Source organism: Anoplophora glabripennis, unplaced genomic scaffold (genome assembly GCF_000390285.2).
Source record: "Anoplophora glabripennis isolate ALB-LARVAE unplaced genomic scaffold, Agla_2.0 scaffold47, whole genome shotgun sequence".
Classification (NCBI taxonomy): domain Eukaryota; kingdom Metazoa; phylum Arthropoda; class Insecta; order Coleoptera; family Cerambycidae; genus Anoplophora; species Anoplophora glabripennis.
In genome coordinates, this window is record NW_019416342.1 from 1,589,670 (window position 1) to 1,603,119 (window position 13,450).

The following is a 13,450-nucleotide window of genomic DNA, read 5'->3' on the forward strand; positions in this document are numbered from 1 at the left end:
ATTTAAATATTTATGTAAAAATTAATTAGGCTTAAAATACAATTGAATCAACAAAAATAAATAAAACGCAAAACTTTGTTAACTTTGCGCAAATACAAACGTTGTGGAGACATATGCTTATTATTTATTGGATTTCAAGAGTATAAAATATAGGAAAGACTATAAAAATATTTTGATTTAAGCACGAATATTTTTTAATAAATCTGGTACTTTATGTATATCATGTTTTTAAATACCAATTTAAAAATTGCATGCTTCAAAGAAGAAAGAAAAATTTGTTACAATTCTGCCAATTTCTTAAATTTAATTGGGCACGAATATTGTTAAAATTGTCGTATATATCTATAGAACTCTAAAGAAATATAAACAACTGATCACAATCAAAACTATCGGATTCAGGATTACCCTACTGCTGGAATTACACAAATCGCCCCTACAAAAGCACATCAACACTCTTCTATAGTTCCATTTTGTATAAGCACACCTGTCCTCACTGTCGGAGGGTCCTCTTTGGAGACATATCCTTTGTGTGGCTACTCCATATTCTAGTAACAAAGACCAGCAAAATTAAAACAAAATAATATATTGCAAAGCACATGTTCAAGGTTCAATGTAGGTATTTTATAAAAAATGAGAGGTTCCTAAGACTAAAATATAGGGTTCTTTCAATTTTGAGGGTGTCAATGATTTAAATTATAACGAAACATGTACAAAATAATAATTAGTCTTACCTTCTTTGGCTGCGTCTTCACTTTCGACGATTTTTCCACACCACCCTGAAGCGCAAGGTACTGTTTCAACGCCTATTTCTTGTTTATTTTCTACCAGTGTTACATTAACCGTGAACGGGTCCTTGCAACTGCCCAATTCACCACGAGATCTGCACATGAAGCATCTTTGAAGACCTAGAAAAATATTCACCCCATTTGATCTTTAACTCTTCTTTTTGATCTTTTTGAAAACCAACATAGCAATGAAGATGGAAATTGAAATTTGCAATTTTATTTTTTTGTACAACAACTTTTCTAATAAAACTGAATCTTAGGTATAATACAGCTTCACTCCTAAATAGATACTGATTTTTGTATAATCATTTTGGTTGTGGAATTTCAAATGAAAAGGAAAATGTTTGCGTATTTGTGACATTTAATGTCTCAATGAGACATGACTATTCTGATTTCGGAATACTTCAGTCATTTAAATTGGCGACTCAAATCACGAAATGGATCAAAGTGGTCGATTGAAGTTCCAAAATAACAATTTACAAAAGTACTTTTTTATAATTTGTTACTAAATTAAAATTAGATAAGTTAAAAAACAATATCATCAAATAAAAATTGATATTACTTTTGGGGAAATTATAAAACAGATAAACGGAATGAGGATTTATCTGTATTGATTTTTCAATTTTATTACTTAAAATTCCTTGTATAGTCTTTCCGATATCAATTGAAGAACCAGCTCGTCATTGAAATATTTGAAAAATACCCATATTTATTTAACCATACCCATATACAGGTCTGGTCCAACTAAACGTAGGTAGCAGAAATACATACGCCCAGTTGACGAATGCGAGCGCGGACAAACGAAATCTAACACAGCTGCATGGGGCCACAGGGCAATAAATCTCAGCTGTTGACAAGTGTTGACAAATTGCCCAGCAGTGCAGTGCAGCAATGCGGTATTTGGTGTGATTCATTTAATTTGAGTTTTTTATAGGCACCTTCTATTAATCATTGATATTATAATTGCGAAAGGGCGAAATAATATTATTACCTACAACATGGCATTTTGGAGACCTTTTGAAACGGAACAAAACGAAATTTACTATCAACATAATAAAATTGTTTGAGGACATAAATATTTAAAACATATTGCTGGCCTAATGAACATATAGGTAATAGAAATTTTCTACACATTATGTACAACTTAAGTATTATAATTTTTTACCTTTAGCTGAAAACTTTTTTAGGAACGCCTATGAAAATCATTAAATTTTATTGCTAGGCGTTTTTATACTTGTTTATCTGACTACGGAAAGACTTATACGTAGATTCTTCTACCAATTGAAATGGGTCATTAATAATCAGAGTAATTATTTCAGATGTCTCTGTTAAATAAAAAAAATGTTTAATAACCAGATTTAATTTCTAAATAAGAATACATTCTTCAAACAAATTTCTTACATATTCATCCATTTCGCAATAAATGGTATCCAAATAGGTAGGTACTAAAACATGCAAAATAGAAATTGTATTAGCGATTTTTTATAAAAATCTGAATACAGATCTGTAGGCGGCAGTTTATTTAATAGGTATAGGTAAGTAGTATATACCAAATTTCATAAGTAATACTAAAATTTAAAAATTTTTGCATATAATTTTACTATTATAAACATAAACATAAAAACTAGATAACAAAATTAGTTTTAATTCTATTCTAATGTGTTACTAATTAATTTTGGTGTTTTACGCGCAAAGCCCATTAATAAATGTACCTTATATTTATCACTGTGTTCAGTTTTGAAATGGGTTACTTTGTATATTTCTGCGTTTTTCTTAGATATACTTAACTCATTGAAAATTACCCAATAATCCGTATAAACGTTATAGAGGTAGGTAATTTAAAAAATCAACATTAATTAATTAATATTAGATAATTACTTAATCACAACAGCACTAATTACAACATTAATTGATTAATCAGGTAATAATTTTATACAGTTTCTTTGTTCTTGTTTCTTTTATATTACTGGAAATAGCCCTTTTCCATTTTTTCTGGATCTCTAGATAGATACAAAAGAACTAGAAGATGGTAATCGTCTAAACATTAATGCATTACTAATGGAATAAAATTTCTGGAAGAGGGAATTACGCACGGTGCAACATATTGACACACTTCTCCGATATCGTCCCAGCGAGTTCAACGATCGCTTATTTCAGGTGCAGTAACCTAATGTTTATAAAAACTCAAAATAGGACTTACCATAAGAATGTAATGGAAAATAAATTAACAGTATGACTACTTCACAAAACAGTAATAATTTTACGTCCATTTTGGGTGTATAAAACAACAACAAACTTCAAGGCAACATTTCTCGCGTACTGTTCCAGCACCTACTTTCACTTCTTATGGGAGTGAAATATCAATGTTAAGTATTTTAAACTAAAGGCTGCCAGAGTACGAATAAATAAATCCCTAAATAAATTTAAAAGGTTGTTTGTGTTTACTAAATGTTTTAATTCATTTCTATGTTCATTATGTTAATTTCTATTTATCAACTCTCTTCCTCCATTTACAATTTCTTTGAGCATCGTCCAAATTTTTGTCGGATATAGATGACAAATAACTGTTTCTTTTTTTAGATTTGAACAAACTGTTTTCAATAAGAACTATTCCCTTTCTTGTGCTTTTTGGTGCAATGTATGGTTCACAATTTAAAAAAGTCTCTGTTAGAATGTTAGAAATTTACTCAGCAGCAAGTCTTAGATAAATTAGCATAATTTTTGCCCAAATTTGCATTTAAGAAAATGGTAAGACAAATAGATTAGACATTTGCATAATTGTGTAGAAATTAAAGCAAAGTAGTTGCATTGTTTTTTTCTATGGCGCATTGCTGAGATGCGTAAGCATTCCTAACATACTCATATTTTTTTCTCATGAACTTTATGAAATGAAGTTCAACTGACACAAATATTTTAAAAAATAAATAAAATCTCTAAAAAACTAAAAAAATCTAAATCTGTAAAATACCATTGTCTAAAGCAGACGCATATCTATACATATAGTTTTTTTTTTAACGAATGAAATCATAAAACTCTTAAAATCTCTCGTAACTTCGACGCTATTGGTTCGTTTTTGTTTAAATTTTACGTTCCTAGAAGTCGTGATAAGAAAAAATATTTCATTTATTTTTTTGTAGTTATATTTACACGAGGAACCACTTCTTAAAGTTTGTCACTATTTCTGAATTTTATTTATCGCCGTTTCTGATTGACATAAAAGCAGTAGAACATTTGATAATGGCTCTACTTTGGTTTTAAATTTGTGTTCCAAATGTTTATCTTTTGTTCTTTCCAATTTTATTTTCATCTGGCAGAGCTAAGGTGGTATTTAAGCAAGACCTTTCTTTTTCAAAATATATATGCGACTCCATCAAAACTGTTTTTTAAGTCACTAAACGACTTAATTTGTTGCTCAAAATGTTATAACTGGATACTAAAGACAGTAAATGTAATAAATAATAGATACCTAAATAACATGAATATTCCATAAGTATTCGGAAAAATTTTAAAATTTTATTGTAGTATTTAGATATTTTCGACTATAATAATAGATATAAAAATGAATATTATAAATTAGGTGCATCAGAACAAAACTAACAGTTGCTCAAGATACCTAGATATAATGATCCATGGCATGGCCGTTGAAGGCGATTGTAATTCCATAAGTCAAAAAACGGTTAGAGATTGTACCTAGTTAGTGACAACGATCAGTGATTATTGAAATCACCAGTAGTGTTAAGTTAGGATGTCAGGATTGTCAAGTAAGGGATAAATCTAGTCATTAGCTATGCAACCACCATTACATACTGTTATATTACATAATTTTCTTTTCTAAAATAGGGACAAAAAATTATAATATTTTTTCGGGTTAATTAATCTTCTATCACATGACGCGTTACAAAAATTATATTTTGTGTAAACGTAAAGTAACACACTGTTTGCTGAACGAAATTTAAAATTACCGCTATATTTGTTCAACACAGGGAGGCCAACTGATAACAAGAAAAAATATGAATTGAAAAACCCAAACTATAAATCAGTTGTTTTCATTTATTTGCAGCAAATAGATATTTAAAAACACAAATGTTTAAAGTCCTTAAAGTGTTATACTTTAATACACATTTAAAGTAAGTAAAATTTATTTTTTTGTTTTTATTTGTAGTTGCTATAGATTTGCTGTCGACGTTTTAAAGTGTACACATATAAGCTTACAAATCCTTTATATTGTTCATCTTATTGTTTAAATTAGTATCGCATTATTTATTAAAATATGTTAACAATGTAGTCAAAATCGAAACAAGAAACTAAATACATGGACGGAATATTTTCAATCTTTATCAGTTTTTAAAATTTAGGTTATGTAGGTATTTCGTATTTTTAAAAACATTCACTTGCATAAAAATGGAAGCTTTTCTCTCGTATAATGAAATGTTATTACAAAATTTCAAATTCTCGTTTAATTGGAGGGCGACCAACGTAACATTTTTTTAATGCATTTTTATGTACACGTATTGTTTAATTTCTGACCGTTTTGACGATTCATTCGACTTAATTTAAAATTATTATGTATAGGTAATAGAATATACATTTGCTGGGCGCGCATTAATAGTATTAAGATTTTTAAGTAAATATTTTTCCTTGAAAGAAAAGATCGATTTATTTCCAACTGCAATTACTGTCTGTCAAACAGCAAAAAGACGGTTTGAGTTTGCGCATTGATATGGATGCTCAGTTGCCTCCTTCGAATCAAATATTTAAATTGTTCATTTCAGTAATTTTCCCTATTAATGAATATATTTTCTTAAATTGCAACAAAGCTATCATATGTTTATTATGGCAAGTGTTAGGTACCAAACGTACAGTCGTTATTTAAGGCGCAAAACCGTTTTTTGTCAAAATATGTAGTTGTGGCGCTATGCGCGTTGAATTACCCATAATGCTTCGAAAACGACGTCAATATGGCGGATCAACTTGAAAATAAGTGAAACATGTAAATTTTTGCAAGAGCTTGGTTGTAATTCATATTTAATGGCGATGAAAATCGAAATTGGTGAATTCTGTTTATTTATAGCATCCATTAGAGTTATTTTTTGGTTCGCTGTGTGCTTGATTTCTGAAATATCGTCATTTGTTTTTGGTGTATTGTTAGGTTTGAATTTGAAAATGGTGTTATGCCAAATTCAAATCTACACGATTCAAATTTTTGAAGAAAATTCAATTTTTTTCTTGTCAAACATCTGAACGTCGATGTTATCAAAGTTAATAAAATAAAAATTAAATTTAATCCAGTAGATAGTGTTTTGTAAATTTTGTACTTTATGTTTTTAGGTGAGTCAGCAGCAGCCTTATTGCAGTTTAAAAACGGGATAAAAATGACCAATGAGAGTAATATAATGATAAAACAAGAAATAACAGATGAAGAGGATGGCCATGACATGGAAATCGATGAAGAATTACCAACGTTGGGCCCTGCAGCTTTGGGTTTGCAGCGGGTTGGTACACAGCCTCCTCCTAGGCCTGCTCCCACACAACCTACACAAGTTTTAAATGCCAGAGGTATGCCTGCTAGGATAAGGAAAAAGAACCGACTGTTTTTTGATGATGATATTGTAAATACTCCTCACCACAGAGTGCCGTCAGCAAAGAAACAAAAAGCTACACCGATAAAAAAACAACGTGTTCACACTCCAGTAAAAGTTAAGGTTGAAAAGAATGACATCAAATCCACACCTAAGAAGACTCCCTCTAGAGAAAGTAAGCCTATTAGATCAAATTCTCCACCACCTATAAATTCTCCTGACAGAAAAATTGGCCAAAAAATTGGGTTGCGGTTGAGGAATTTATTGAAATTACCAAAAGCTCATAAATGGGTTTGTTACGAGTGGTTTTATAGTAATATTGACAGGTGTTTATTCGCTGGTGAAAATGATTTTAGTATATGTCTAAAAGAATCCTTTCCCGAACTTAAAACCAGAGAGCTGACAAGAATAGAGTGGACGAAAATTCGTAGGATGATGGGAAAACCAAGAAGATGCTCCCAGTCTTTTTTTAATGAGGAGAGACTAGAATTGGAGAAGAAACGAAAGAAAATTCGAGCTCTACAGCAAAGAAAAGCTACGGACCTAGCTAGTTTTAAAGATTTACCACCAGAAGTCCCGATGCAACTTGTTATTGGTACAAAAGTTACCGCCAGGCTGAGAAAACCACAAGATGGTCTATTTACGGGTAATATTGATGCCGTAGATACATCCAACAATACATACCGAATTACATTTGAACGACAAGGATTAGGCACACATTCCGTACCAGATTATGAAGTGCTCTCGAACGAACCCCCAGAGACAATCTGCATATCGAGTTTTCAGAATAAGTTTCGTCCTAGAAACGGGCTTTCTCCATATTCGCCAGTAATAAAGAGCCCCATTTTAAATAATCTGAAATTAAAGAAGGATCCACTACTTTCCGGGTCCATGTTGAATAAACCGGTGTTTCTTCCAACCAGCACAGAAGGTAAAATAGGCGGCTTCCCGGCAAAACTTTTGGAAAAGATGGTGCTGGTTACCAAAATCCTTCAGGTCAAGAAGGCGAAAATTAAATTATTAAAGCGTATGAATTCAGAAGCGGAAAAGTTAAATTCCTTCGACCAGGAGATTCCCGAGGACTTCGAAAGAAGGTACGCTAGTATTTTAATAGATTTAGAAAAGTTAAATCACGATTTACAAGTGTATCTGGACGAAATGCAGATTTACTGCCATGAAATTGCTCCGGAGCCCAGTGTGGCTGCGATGCTAGCCCCTTCGCATCTCAGAGAAAAGTGTAGAGAAGAGGCCTCGGACATAGTGCAGAAACATAATTCCATCATCGCTTCAGACAAAGGCCCCTGTCAAAATGAGTCGATACTGGACCTGATCACAGATTTAACTGCTCTTTTACTGCAAGTAAAGAGTCTGTCTGACTCGGATCAAAACGCTTATGAGCTACAGGTGTTACAAGGAACCATGGAACAAATCAAACGAAAGTTGAGTCCATGCAATCAGCAGGTATTTCAAACTAACGTAGAAGTTCATATGAAACACATTGAGGTCGGTTTAACTGAAACGAATCTAGACAAACTGTTAGTTGGAACGGTGGCGAAAATATGATACCGTCTCGGGAGTGTTTTCAAAGTGTAAATTTATCATGTGTAGAGTCTGGCGTTTTTTATTTATACAATCTTTTTAGCATAAGATTCTGTGCAATATATAACTTTATTGTCAGTAAAAACTTTGTAGTATATTTTTATTCTTTTGGATCCATCGTGAACACTACATTTACATATGCATCTTCATTTATTTTATATTCAATTCATCTTGTTATTTTGAACGTGTGGCTATGTAATTTTGTATATTTCCTAGGTGTTAATTAATGTATATATTATTATGTTTTTGAGAGACAATAGTATTTTATATTTGAAAAACAATAAAATATTCGACATAAAACTTTTATTTATTCTAACAAGTGTTAAATTTTCGAAGCAACAGCGACTGGTGAAAATTAAAGTGGTGTTTTGATAACGAAGCATGGGACTGTTAACCACTTTTTAGGGGATGATATCTATGTTCACGAAGAGTACTTTCATTACAAATAAATTACAAACAGAATTTGCAAAATAAAAAATTAAAATATATTGTTTCATAATCTGATACAAACCATTTTTGTTAATTTTCGGCAAAATTATTTTTTTTTGCAGTTGCACTTATTTAATATTTAATTTGATATTAATATTCCATTTTTTAACATGATGCTGTAACTTCATGAAGAATATGAAAATATTGTAGAAAATAAAATAACATCTCGGTTGATTATGAAATATACAGGCTGTTACAAATTTGCTTCTCACTACAGGGATCTTGGAAACGGTAAGAGATACGATCAGGGGACCAACCTCTAAAAAATCAAGGCTAACATGATTAGTTCTCGAAATATTTGAAGAAAAACAAAATTTTGGGAATCCGTTTTTGTTTCATTTCAGCCTTGTTTGAGATGATATTGAAAAAAGAAGACTCACTCATGGCAACTTTTTGTCCTGTATCAGTAATCAATTTTTATATGTAACATTTTATCTCTCCAGGACCATAACCAACTTCAGTTTTTGAAATACGACCCTGGAAATTTTATTAAATTTTTTGCGAGTCTCCATGACCCCCAATACTGTACTGCCTCAAACCGAATCAGATTCATTATCAGACGTTTTGTCTCGAAAAATTCATCTTCAATGTATTCGTTCCAAATTTATCTAATTTTTTTTAGATTTCTGTTTCTTGAATTATCGCACACTCTAAGCATCGTTAGACCATGTGTAATCCACCTACTTATTTAAACTATTACCACCACAAGTTACAATAAAACATTATTAGAATTTTATTCCCGTGCTCATAGTTATTTCTAGGTTTTTAATTTAATTCAAACAAATTTTGATCTAATCTTTTTTCCGAATATTCATACAAATACAACTGACATGCTCTTGCACAGTTGCGGTTACAGGTATAATAAACTCCGATCATATTACGCTTATCTTCATTTTCAACATTTGCCAAAACGGATATATTTTTTAACATTTACTGTAAATTTTTAAAGTATAATATTCATTTGGAGTTTTGGTTGTTCATATGCATTTTTAAGAATTAATTTGTCATAATGAAATTAAAACTGTAATGTTTTAATTTTGACACAACTTATCGAATTATGCATTGATGGAGATTAAAGCATTAATAATGTTTTATTCTCACGTGTGATGGTAGTAGTTCAAATAACTAGGTGGATTTCAAAGGGTCTAACGACACTTAAAAAATGTTTTCCTCATGAAAGTTCTCGATGTCTTGAGAAATCATCCTCAAAGAACAGTATATGTCGCGTGCTTTATTATATGTATTGATATGACTACATTAATTTCCACTAGTGGTCAATTTCCCATTGCAATATGTAATTTCATTTCTATTCTCAAATAGACATGATAAATATTCTGATACCTTTATCTTATCTTAAAATATGTAAGGTATTCAATGAAATTTTTGTATCACCTTTTTTCTTTTTAACATATTTTTACATAGTATAGGGTGTAACCTATATGTTAAAATATTTAAGTGGGGATATTCCCGAGTTAATTCTAAAAAAAAATTTTATATAAACCTGTCTGGAAATGCTTTATTTCTGAGATACAGGGCGAGTTGAAATTAAAATTAAACAAAATCATTTTTACAACAGCTGCTAAAAGTGGCTACCCCCGACATTATTACAAGCTTCTGCCTTCCACATCAAAGAATCCATAGCCTACTTTTGACCATGAAATTCTCAACAATTTCATTTAACGCCTAAGGGACTCGGCAAATTGCATCTTTCTAGAAATTTGCAAATTTCTTGAAAACTGTGGCTTTTAGCGTTGTTAAAGAAGTGTACCTTTTGTGTTTACAAAAGGAGTAGGAATATGGTTTATTCATAAAAAAATCGCAGAAGTATTCTATCAAAAAAGTTATGGCAAATTAAAATTAATGACAGCATACGTAGCGCCCTCTAAGTGCTGCACAAAAATTAATACCAAATTATGATTGCTCACCTCAAAAAACACCTGGTTACCAAATTTTGTGAGAAAAATGTATCTTTCGCAAGTTATTTAAAAAATCGAAAATAAAATTTTAATTTCAACACCCTGTATCTCAAAGCATTTCCGGACAAATGTTTACATAATATTTTTTCTTAGAATTAACTCAGGAATACCCCCCTTAAATATTTTAATGTACTTAGGTTACACCCTGTATAATTTGTCTAAAAATGAGAAACATTTATGTTTTCTCTCACTTTTTTAATATTTGCCTTCACCTTTTATAAACTGGAAAGAAAAGGAAAATAAAAAACAATATTTTTATTGAGCACAGTGTTGATAAAATAAGACTAAATGATTAACAATTACTATTTCTTATGCTTTTCCAAGATCTCTAGCAGTTTATCGGCTTCCTCTGGTGACTTCACTCTCAACAAGATAGGCACAGGGGCAGGTTTGAAATCGGGTGTTGGTAAACAAACTAGCATAACATCTTTTTTTCCCATCCTTTTTGTTGGGATGCTTGCAGAAAGTATAAAGTTACATAATAAATTACCTAAATTAGTATCTGCCCTGACGATAAATTGAACTTTTTCGCTGTTTTCGATAGGCTTGAGATACAAATTACCAACACCTCGATCACCAAAATTGCCATCTTTCTTGACAAATACTTTACATCTTGTCGTATAAATATGATCCTTTTCTACCACTGGAGTAAACTCGGCTTTAGGCGGTTCATCATCTTCATCTTCCGATTCCTTCTGTTTCTTGGATTCATTCGTTGATGCAGGTTGTGAAACATTGTTAAATGTGAAGGGTGTCGAACTAGTGAAGCTGAAACCTGTGTTATTAGGTGTTGACAAATTACCTCCAAAGGACAGTGACGGAGTTACAATACTTTTAGATGTAGAAGTAGAATTTCCTAAAAATAAAATTGAATTTGAAATACAATCATTTTTGGGATCTCTTGTATTTAATGACGTACCAAATGAAAAAGTATTTGAGGTCCCTGTACTACTGAAGCCAAACTTAGGTATAGTATCGCTAATTATATTAGCCGTTGACAAAGATCCAAAAGAGACTTTAGGAGTATCCTTATTTAAATCTTGCCCTGTCTTTTCTGTAGTGCTATCAGGAATATTTGTAGTAGCCTTAAACACAAAACTGCTCATCGAAGAAACATTTCCCCCAGTATGTTTAGAGTCGTCAGTTTTGGATTCTGTTTTATTGTCTTCTTCTTTCTCTAATTCATTGAAATAATGTTCATAATCTTTAAATATAGGTTGCAAATTGATGAGTGGATTTGCATCAACATGCTTTTTTATCCAATTTGACACACTTTCATTCAAGCCTTTCAGTTTTGAGTAATAGTCATTTGATTTTCCTTTCGTGTCATTTGTTGGAATGGATGATTTTATACCAGTAAAAAGAGGTGTCTGGTTGGCACAAGTCGAAGTGGAAGTATTTTTGTCAGCTTCAGAACTTTCTACATTTCCACCTGTACCGTTAGTATTGGGTTTCTCAGTTTGTTTTGTTATACTTGATAAGAACGAGAATGAAGGAGTAGTAGCAGGTGCAGTCGTTTTTGAGAAGCCTGAGAAACCTGTGAAGACTTGAGAAACCTTGGAATCCGGTTCTACATCCTGAAAAATATTAAGAATATAAAAATAATTAACATAAAATAATTATTATACTTATGAATTTCAAAACAATTATAGTACATAATTATATTATACCCTAACAGAAGAGATGGGATTTCTCCTCCTAGCAGTTTTTATGATTCTTCTTTTTAAGGACTCTTCTGGGGCTTTTTGAAATGTACCAGCATCTTCCGGGTCGTCATCTTGATCCCAATTATCATGATTTAAATCGCTAGTAGCACTTCGTTTTCCTGCCATTGAATTATAGGAAACAGACAATTTTTAGGTTAAAATTTTAGTATCAATGTGAAATATGCATTAGTTAACAATATTATATGATTAAATACTGCAATACATTCTACAAAAAATTGTTAGTAACCATTAAATACATTTATTTAACAAGAATCACAATTCCGCCAAAAACTAAAAAAAAGAGTTCCGTCAAATGTCAAAATTAGCAAATACAAAATGAACAAATGATTATGAATATAGGAATTAATGAAAACACTACATTGAACGCTTCTTCTTCTCTTTTGAGTCCTTTTTTAAGAATGCGTCTCCTACTAAAAAAATATCATTGCAGAATGCGTTCCGAATTGAGTCTTAGATTTTTATTAGAATGGCCTCTATTCTATATTAGTTGTATGTACGTTTACAAATAGGCTTAATATTTTTACTCTCTTTTGTGAACTGGTATTTGTTCTTTGTTCCTTGTTTAAAAAATTTCACTATTTCTTAACAACGTCAAAAATCTTGAAAAATTACAAAATATCTGGCACCTAATGATTTTTAAAAAATTATATATTTTAATTAGGTCTGTTCCAACAAGAGTCAGAGATTGGTTCCCAACCGTTCGAAATGTTTGGCCAGCTAAATTCTAAATGTGTCTGCAGTGAATATATCGCAATAATTAGTTGGATGCACATTTCTGACGGTTTGGAACCAATCCCTGACTCTTGTTGGAACAGACCAATTATTTACATCAAATTTGTATAAAAATTATGTAAATTTGAACCAAATTAAAAGAGTTAATGCTATTTTGCGAAATAATTACATGTATCTACTATCTACATAAAGTTGAATGTGTTCTATAAATAACTGGGGGACTTCAAATAAAAAAAAAATTGTGATCTTGAACAAATGAACTGGAATTTACAAGCTTATATATATAGGTATATTTTCAAGAAATGCAAATCTTGTACTTTAAAAATTTAGATGTAAATGGTACAATATTTTTATGAAATGGGCCACATATTTAACTGGATCTTTTACATTAACTACCAAGTGCGTAGTCCTCTAGATACTGCTACTGTGGAGTTTCAAGGGTTAAGAAATAAGCTGATATAACCAGATATGACACAAATGTTCACTAGTAGGATAAATTCAGATAGCTTGGAACAAATCGAGGTTATACACCATTCATCACACCATTAATATTTTTTTATACC

At 31.2% G+C, this 13,450-nt stretch overlaps 3 protein-coding genes across 4 annotated transcripts; 1 reads left to right on the top strand and 2 right to left on the bottom strand.

Moving 5' to 3' along the window:
• Window positions 1–54: 54 nt before the first annotated feature.
• LOC108906431 lies at window positions 55–3,120 on the bottom strand. The gene is made up of 3 exons (XM_018709668.1): window positions 2,986–3,120; window positions 732–905; window positions 55–545 (listed from the first exon to the last, which is right to left on the bottom strand). Exons 1-3 carry the CDS (start codon window positions 3,053–3,055, stop codon window positions 343–345), a joined length of 447 nt encoding a protein of 148 aa, XP_018565184.1. The 5' UTR covers window positions 3,056–3,120; the 3' UTR covers window positions 55–342.
• A 1,695-nt stretch (window positions 3,121–4,815) lies between these two features.
• Window positions 4,816–8,213, top strand: LOC108906405 (protein lin-9 homolog). 2 transcript variants are annotated; one of them, XM_018709639.1, is made up of 2 exons: window positions 4,816–4,912; window positions 6,114–8,213. In XM_018709639.1, the coding sequence occupies exon 2, from the start codon at window positions 6,158–6,160 to the stop codon at window positions 7,925–7,927; it is 1,770 nt and encodes a 589-aa protein (XP_018565155.1). In that variant the 5' UTR covers window positions 4,816–4,912; window positions 6,114–6,157; the 3' UTR covers window positions 7,928–8,213. The 2 variants fall into 2 exon arrangements, with proteins under 2 accessions (XP_018565155.1, XP_018565154.1); XM_018709638.1 differs by lacking the exon at window positions 4,816–4,912 and adding an exon at window positions 5,553–5,762.
• A 2,455-nt stretch (window positions 8,214–10,668) lies between these two features.
• Window positions 10,669–12,434, bottom strand: LOC108906406 (nuclear pore complex protein Nup50). Its single transcript, XM_018709640.1, has 3 exons — window positions 12,099–12,434; window positions 11,348–12,005; window positions 10,669–11,284 (listed from the first exon to the last, which is right to left on the bottom strand). The coding sequence occupies exons 1-3, from the start codon at window positions 12,258–12,260 to the stop codon at window positions 10,731–10,733; spliced, it is 1,374 nt and encodes a 457-aa protein (XP_018565156.1). The 5' UTR covers window positions 12,261–12,434; the 3' UTR covers window positions 10,669–10,730.
• Between the last annotated feature and the right edge of the window lie 1,016 nt (window positions 12,435–13,450).